General features: G+C 32.7%; 1 protein-coding gene across 1 annotated transcript; it reads right to left on the minus strand.

Moving 5' to 3' along the window:
- Positions 1–2606: 2606 nt before the first annotated feature.
- LOC125212721 (NAC domain-containing protein 37-like) lies at positions 2607–7155 on the minus strand. Its single transcript, XM_048112958.1, has 4 exons — positions 7066–7155; positions 4941–5110; positions 3917–4188; positions 2607–3111 (listed from the first exon to the last, which is right to left on the minus strand). The coding sequence occupies exons 2-4, from the start codon at positions 5107–5109 to the stop codon at positions 2713–2715; spliced, it is 840 nt and encodes a 279-aa protein (XP_047968915.1). The 5' UTR covers position 5110; positions 7066–7155; the 3' UTR covers positions 2607–2712.
- Positions 7156–9245: the final 2090 nt, after the last annotated feature.

Raw genomic sequence — 9245 nt, forward strand, 5'->3', positions numbered from 1 at the left:
AGTCAGTTTCGAGCCGGAACCGGTGGGATCCAGTTCCGATTCCGGAATTCATGAAAATTTGTAACCGGGTACCCGGTCAAACCCGACCGAATAGAACCGGAACCGGCCGGTTAAGCAAGCCTAGGCGAGACTATTCTCCACTAACAATACTTTCACTTTTTCTTTCTATTTCTCTCTTACTTTACTAATTATGCATTAAAATTGTACTCAAACAAAAGTGTATATTCTTATGGGATGGAAGGAGTATTAAATAGAGAGAGAAAGTTATAAAAAATATAAATATGTCATATTTGTTGGAACAAACTAAAAAGAAAATTGTGTCATATTAGTAGGGACATATGAAGTACTCCCTCCGTTCCCTCATAGTTGAGGCAGAACTTTTCGGCACGGAGTTTAAGAAATGAATGTTGAGTGTGTTAAATAAATAAATAAAAAAGTAAGAAAGAGAAAAAAGGTAGAGAGAATAAAGTAAAAAGTAAATAAAGTAAAGAGAATAAAGTAAGAGAGAGTAAAAAGTTACTATATATGGAAATGACTCAACTATGAGGGAACTTCCCGAAATGGAAAAATGACTCAACTATGAAGGAACGGAGGGAATACTTATATTATAAAAGTGGATATCTAACGTTTCACCTATAGAAGTGTTAGCTTACTCAATTTTGTACTGCCAATTAAAGTTATATGTCACGTATTCATGTGGCGGTGAACTGGTAGAATAATTAATTACCAAAAATACCGGAAAAAAGAACATAAATGGTAGAGCGGAATCATACATTGATCCATATTGTATTGAACTGTAGAATTACTTTACAACGGTTATGGATCTTCCAGACGATATGATGTTCCAGACGATAAGAGAAGTTCTTCATAATAGTATGTAGAGAGAATATACCGAATCATTCTTCTGATGTTTGACTACCATAGATAAAAATTTCCTTTGAGTTAAATTGAATTTAATACATTTTTCTTGAATTTTGCATGTTAAATTAAATAAAAAACTTTATTTAAATTGAAATTATAATTTTTGAAATAAATAAATTGATAAAAGAAATGATGAATTGTGGATGATGTAAGAATGAACCGGTGGACAACGCAAAATAACAATAAATGATGAGGAAAGCAAATTCTGGTAAAGCTCAATAGAGAGAGAATGCTGAGAGAGACAGAACGTGGCGATAATCCTCAAAAGGAAAGGAAGAAATACCCAAAAGGGGTTTTTTTTTTCCCTCTCTCTCTCTTACTTTACCAATTCTACATTAAAACCCGTGTCATTCACAAAGTGCCCTATTTTTCATGGATGGAGGGAGTATATTATACTAAAAAAAAAAGAGAAAATGTGTGCATTGTCCTCGTCCGCTGTCCTGCAATGGGCGGACGAGGCGAAGGGCGAGAGTCGGGCGACACCTTCGTCTGGGACCGAACTTTCAGTCGTACCGCTCATCGGCCGACCTAATCGCAGACGATGGCGCGGACGAAGGATCGTCCGGATGAAAAAGAACCACTGTGGATGCTCTAAGATCACTTTGACGAGTATGAGGGTTGACTTGCTGGGTTATTGACGCAAGTTTTATTACTCTTTATAACATAATACTCCTGTTATTATACTTGAGTTATATTATTATTTTTTTTGAATTTTTTTGTTATAATTGAATTAACTTTTTTTGGTAAAAATAATACTCCTCATATTACTTTATTCTATCTTCATTTCCATTTTATTCTCCCATATAGTACATTCTTCTTAAATTCCATTCTAAAAAAACTGTTTCACTATATACAAACGAAAGGTGTATATTATTTGGGCCCAATAATATCACAACAATTATCCAACAAGTCATGTCGGTGCTAACATTAGTATTCCCTCGTTCACCAATAAACAATTCATTTTGCTATTTTCATCCGTCCACTAATAAATGTCTCATTTATTTTACTACTTTTGATAATAGACCTCACATTACACTAACTTTATTTCACTTCAATCCCATTTCATTAAACCAATACATAGAAGTAGGTCTCACATTCCACTAATAACTCTTTTCATTCGATTTATATTACATTTCATAAAACATGTGCTCAAATGTGACTTTGTATTGGTTGACGGAGAGAGCGTGGAACTTTGCAAAATCAAACCAAAACAGAAAATAGATAATTAACAAGTACTATATTATTAAATTTATATGCAAAATAAAAGTTCAGTATAAGTTTTGTAATTTATGGATAAATAATCCTTCTTTTCACACCTACATGTTCCCCCATTAATTCAACCGGCTATAAAGAGTCACTAATGTTTAGATTTGATCCAATTTTTAATCTATTTTATTTAAATTCCATTTAATAGCTTGTGGTATAATGCACACAATATTAGGTACTGTACAATTTATAGCAAATTAGACCGTTCTATTTTAGTATAGTTTCATGGTTGAGATCTATGTACAAACTGTAAATTTGGTTCTAAACTGAGACAGATTAGAATTTGGGTTAAATACTTGAATTTGCAACAATGCTCGATATGTAATGATTAATTGCTCAACGTCTTAATAGTATGAATATAGCTGGAAACACCAAATATATACATGTAATTGTCATCGGCCAAACATAAGTAGCTAAAATAAGCAAGAAATGAAAGCTCATATTTTATATAGTTAACAAATATAATACTCCATATTTGTTCACAAGAATTGTATAAATCCCATTGGAGTTGAGAGGGTGGGACGTTTATTTATTAAATATGCAAATCCCAATATCAGAATGATCAGAGGTTGAGAGCAAGTTTGGAGGTGTCTCTTCTTCTCTCCGCAGAAGCAGTTCCATTTGTGAATCACTGTGGTATTCATCCCCATGGCTTAGCTGCGACGCCACAAATTTGTCGAGATCTCTCCAGTCCATTACTTTTTTCGAACATCTATCTTCGTCTTCAATGATATTATTGCTGCTCTTTAGTTGCGGGAGTTGCGCAAACTGTAGGCTTTCTGTCTCCTGTTTGCACAACAAGTTTTGGGGCACAAATTTTGCTTCATCGTAGTAGTATGCTGCTGGGTCCCACCCTTCATTGCTGCTCTTTGATTGGCTAGTCGGCCGCTTTTTGAAAGCACGACATACCACCCATCCTTCTTCCTGCAACCCTTATTCTATTAGTACGAAGACTTTAGAGTGTTCCAGAAAAGCAAAACTGTGAGGGCTTAGTTTAAAACGGAGATTACTATACTAATATGGAGTTTGAGTATGCATTACTGAACCCTTCACAGTATGAATAATAGACTGGCACTCTATATTTGTAGAATATAATTAATGTTGAACAAATGGAGCTAAAAGTAGGTGTAATGGAGGACACATTCATTGTTTTGAAAGTTATGGGTTTTGTGACTTTAGGGGCATAAGCATGAATAGTGAAAGGGATTGCATGTAGAGGAAATGTGATAAAAGGTTTGCATGCCTTTGAATAAAAATGGGCCCTATATTACTATAGGGATAGACAAACCTTTAATTAATTAATGGAACGCATGAATCGGGAAATTAAAACAACAACACAATTTAAGTTGAATATATAGCAAATTGTAAAAATTTGATGCACCATTTAAATCACCTAATGATGGAAAGGAAGGAACATGCATTCACTAATGTAAACCTTCATATTCTGCGTGCATGTCTTTTTCCTACTATAGTATTTTTCCCTTTGAAATTTTGTCTCATAGATTTTAACGAGGTCCGACCTTAGTATATGGGTTTGACTCATGGGCTCGAAGGCTTTATGTTTCAACCTACTTTTCTTTACAATTTTTAGAACTAGTGCCAAGTCAACCTTGGACTCATATTGCTGGACAGAGGGAGTACTTCACTTCACTATATGACCATTTCTTAATTTAAGAATTCTATTTATTTATATAGAAAAGAAATGAAGGGATGACGGAAAGAAACATGCCTGAGGAGGAGAATTGAGGTCAGAGTCAAGCCTATACTCATGCATGATCCAATCGGTTTTCTGGCCATTAGGAGCCCTTCCTTTGTAGAAAACAAGGGTTTTTCTCATTCCGATGAGCTTTGACCGGTCGTACACTGCCTTATCCCGCCCAGTCGCCTTCCAAAACCCGGCCATTGTTGCCCGGTTGGTCCTCGTCCCACTTGGGTACTTCTTATCTTTGTGACTGAAGAAATACCACTCCTTCTGCTCTTCGTATCCAATTCCACATTTTTCTGTCCACAATTACATATCATGTCATTCATTTACATTCCCTCATATTAGTCTAGTTGGATTAATTAACATTTCAGTGAAATATCGTTTATACTATCACAACAACAAAATAATCCGGGAAAACAATTTTTGAACAAGTGTCACCCAAAAAATTGTCACAAAATAAAATCGTGATATGTTGTGAAAGGTATGCGTATCATAAATGTATCAATTTACTCAAATAAAAAAAATTCAGTTACACTTTTATATATATAGCAAAAACATATGTGACCAAATTTTGTTCATGATTGTATTAAAACGATTCGTATATAACTGTAACTTTTGAAGATTGGTCACAATAAATGTCACATAATAAAATTTACTAATATTTTGTAATACTTACAAATGAATGTAAATGCATATATAGATGTAGAAAGTGGTTCAGTTGAGAACGAACTCGAGAACTTATCAAGTACAGAATATATCAATTGATGACACAAACCATATCAGTTGCTAACTGATATCAGTGGGCAATACAAAAAGATGATATATTTTGTACGGCCAACCGATAAGTTCTCAATCTCTCATGATCTTTAAGATAGATAGTTCTGAAATGAATCATTTCCTAATAGATGTAATCAAAATTTGTTACACAAAAGATGTAGCAAAATTTTTGACACTATATCTTGAAATAGACCATATTTTTGTAGTGTGTATTTGGATTCAAATTTTGAACTGAAGTAATAAACCACTGAAAACCCTAATACACACATACCTTGAAGATCCCATGGCTCGATTCTATAAAGATCAATATCTCTTATAACATCGAGATCGATCTTCTGCGACGCCACCTTCTTCCGGAGGTAGTACCCGACGAGCTCCTCATCGGTTGGGTGGAAGCGGAAGCCCGGCGGAACGCAACATTCTGCGGCCGCATCCATCATTCTGCATAGAATTCACCACCACTTATATGTAGGTAATTAAGTCAACGACTATTCTCAATTATCTCTGAATCATCATCATCATACATAACTCGATGAATTCAGATAAAGGGCCAAGAAGAAGAGGCATATATGTATGTATGTACAGAGATAGATGAGAGAGAGAGAGAGAATTGGAGATGATAATGAGGACTACATATAAAAAGGTGACAAGTGGTAGTAAGGTATAATGATCAGCTCATTTGCTGGTGACATTTTATCTCTAAAAAGGTAATCAACGCGTGGTCTATGGGAAATGGTTTTCTATTTTGTTTTTGTGAAAACTTTGATGAGAAAACACCTCAAATAATGATGAGGCCTTCCCAAGACAGACCGAACAACTAATAATGTTGTCTTGTGTACTGTGGCCACCACATAGCTAGGTTTAATTATTTACTAATTCATTTCATTTCACTCTCCAATGTATCTCTAGGGGATAAAATATTTTTACTTATTTGATTTAACTTACATTAAATTACTCACTTAACACTATATATTTAGTGATTTTAATAGACCTAACAAATACTAATTAGTACTCCCTTTGTCCCATTCAAGAGGTCTACATTCTTGAGTGACACGAGATTTTAGAATAAGCCGTTAGGTGGAGTTAATTAGTAGAGAGAAAAATATAGTTGAATATTTTGATAAGGAAAGAGGAGATGAGGATTTATTTCTAAATATAGAAAGTGGACATCTTGAGTGAGAAAAACTAAAAAGGAAAGGTAGACATGTTGAGTGGGACGGAGGGAGTATATGACAATCCTTTGGCATATAAACTGATTTTGGCATAAAATATTGCCCTTAATTAACAAATAATGTGCAATATGTTTATATGTGTTCTTTAGTGGAAAGCACAGGCTATAAACATCTTTTACAATACAAACTACGAACCATAAAATTTTTATGAATCTACTGCGAAGATGAATATATGTATGAATATAAAAATTAGAATTTTCATCTCTATTGGATTCTAATCCAATATCACAATATTTCATTCAATAAAGCAATGAATCTATTGTAGATCTTCACGATCTAAATAATCAAAATGGTTTAGTTCCTATCTTTTAATTTTAAACCGAAATTTTTATCCGTAAACTTGCAATATCATTTCTCCATCTCAAATTATTATTTCAATCATATAGTTTAATATGAAAAGAATGACATCAACTGAAATCACATTTCCCATATGATCCTTTTTTCTAAATTGGGAAACAAAACATGACACCATTTCAAAACACTGAACTAAAGCACCATTTACTTTGGAAGAAGAAATAAAGAATATGTTGTCTTGTTATCAAAATAAAAATATGTTGAAATGGTGTTAATTAGTTTAGTGGGAAAAACAAAAGGGACAAAGTTTGATGACGTGAATGAAATATGAGCACGCGCTTGTTATGGAAGAAAGTTGAAAAGGCAAAAAAAGGGTAAGAGAAGAAAAGGAGATAAGTGAGAGTGCAGGCTTCAAAAGGAAGCACACAACCTAAAGGAACATTCTGAAGGCATTTTTCAGGTTTATGTGTCCATTTTTGAGATAACACTCTGACTTATTTGTCTACTTGTCTCCTCCCTCTTTAACCCTACCTATCATATTCATATTCATATTCAACCAAGAATGGTTAGGAATTTCCTTCATCAAAAGAGACGGGGTTTACCACCGCGATAGGGATTCATACACGAACAAACGAGATTTATCCAATTTGCAACGAAGATAGTGACCACATAAGCAAGGCAAGGCAATATATTTCGTTTAATCTATTCGAGTGAGTAAAGAAATACATATATTTCTCCAAACATGGCAAGAAAAAAACAAAAAAACACATTAGCTTCACTTAATATATTGCCAAGGTTAGAGAGATTTCAAATTTGGATTTTCCATTGATAGAACTAGCTTGTTCCATTAGGGTTCCATTTAGGGCTCACCTGCACTGGCGCGCAAGCTATAGTTACCGAGGAGAAGAGTAGATGAGGACGAGAAAGAAGGAGAAGATGAGGATATGATATAAAATGCTATGTATGTTAGCATATAATGTGAGGGAAGAAGTAAAGAGAAGGGAGTGAATAAAAAGGGAATAGGTGAGAGAGATGGCATGAGGGACCGCTCAATTGCGCATGGTTTTGATGGATGTCCCAAATTCTTGATGTCACTCTCTTTCTTGCTAGACAAACCCTCTATTCCTCTCCTTTTACTCATGTTTTTCACCATTTGTTGTTTGATTATTGGATTGATCTTGTGAGGCTAAGCTACGCGGTTTCAATACATCTTTTATGAATGTCTATGTTAACCCTTAATTAAGTGCATGTTTGGTCCTATGAATACTTGACACCATGTATACATACATGATATATAGGTATGTGCCAACTTTTAGTTTCTTAGATTTATTTCACATTTTACTAAAATATCGGAGGGTTTGAGTTGTTCAGCATAGAACTGTAACTGAAAAGGTAAAATTACTTACATTTTGAAATTCTACAAGACTATACCACTAATTATTTTAGTATACGGCTCAAGCTACATTATTAGTTAAGTACTTTTTTGGTTAATATATGTATGTTTTTAGTATAATAAAACAACATAATTAGAAACTACATTAATAATATAGAAAACATCCCTTCTTGAAATGAAAAAACACAATTAATTAAAAATAATAAGTTATAATGCAAAAAAGAAACGAAAATAATTTTCATGCTCTTTTTAATTATTATTATTTGGTTCTATGATTTAATCTTATTTTAAATTTTTTTACTATGGATCCAAAAATAATGTATAACTATGTTCATAAAAATCAAAATTTATAATACATGAACATTGAATAATGAAACTAATAGTAGTACACATATGAGATATCGAATTGAGACGACAATTAGTTTTAAGTTTATAAAATGGTTATTGCGCGCATCTTATGAAGATATGATTAATTGAAGACTTGTTCAACAAAAGGCTGGGGTTAGGACATAATAAATTATTACTTAGTAAGCTAGCTTAAGCCTGATTACATTACATTAAAACATTTGACATTAATGGGTATAGATAGTGTTATACAGTATGGAATGATTTCGTCGACAAGTATTTCGGGGAAGAAAGACATACGCACCCAAGTCAGAGAAACTCCTAATTAAATGCCACCTGTCATCCACTTATTGGGTGCGCCAATTGGGTGCTTTACGTAGAAGGGAGTCGAAAGACTAAACTAAACCAACTACCCAAAGAAGAGAAAAACAAATAAATAAATATAGTATTGAGTCAAAATGAGACTATAAATAGTGGAAGGAGATAATATTTTATTTAAAGAAACCTTAAGATTTTTTTATGTATTATGTAAACATAAATAAATAGAGTTTTCATAAAATAAAATAAAAAATCATAAAAACAGAAAAAAAGTTTTAATTTTAAATAAAAGATTGTATTTATTCATAAATATGATTTTGTAGAAATGTAAATAATACTTTCTCGGTTCAATAAATAAAATTCTTATGATTCATATAACTTAAATTTTAATAAAATCAATTTAGGAGTATCTCAAAAGAAAATAAAACTTTTTTATTAATTTTTTTCTCTTGCATGAAATTTTACTTAGACCTAAATAAGAGTTTTAAAAAACAGCCTAGTGTAAGCCAACCATTTCTGCAACTTCTATATATGAATATTCAAAGTTTTATTTTCATTTTCAATAAAATTATTAATAGAGCATATTATAATTATTACTGTTGTCATTATTAATTTATTACAATTGTATGTTTTGTTTCACTTTTTGCAACTTCTATATACGAGTATTCGAGGTTTTTTTTTAATTACTCAAACCCCAAATCTATTAGTGAGTAAGCGTCTTACTCAGGGGCGAAGCTACTTGAGAGGGCCTCCTCAACATATTTTTTTTATATATTTTTGTTCTTCAATTTTTTCAATTTTCTCTATAAATGCCCCACCTCAAGTTATTAAAAGATCTTTTATAAATATTTTTGCTCCTACTGAGTTTGATTTTTTTTTATAAATATTTTTGCTCCTTCTGAGTTGAATTCCTGGATCCATGGTCTTACTCTACCGAGTGAAGTGCCTTCATTATCTAATGTTTTGCTAGTTCACTGAGACTGATATTTTTGGG

Source organism: Salvia hispanica, chromosome 3 (assembly GCF_023119035.1).
Source record: "Salvia hispanica cultivar TCC Black 2014 chromosome 3, UniMelb_Shisp_WGS_1.0, whole genome shotgun sequence".
Classification (NCBI taxonomy): Eukaryota; Viridiplantae; Streptophyta; class Magnoliopsida; order Lamiales; family Lamiaceae; genus Salvia; species Salvia hispanica.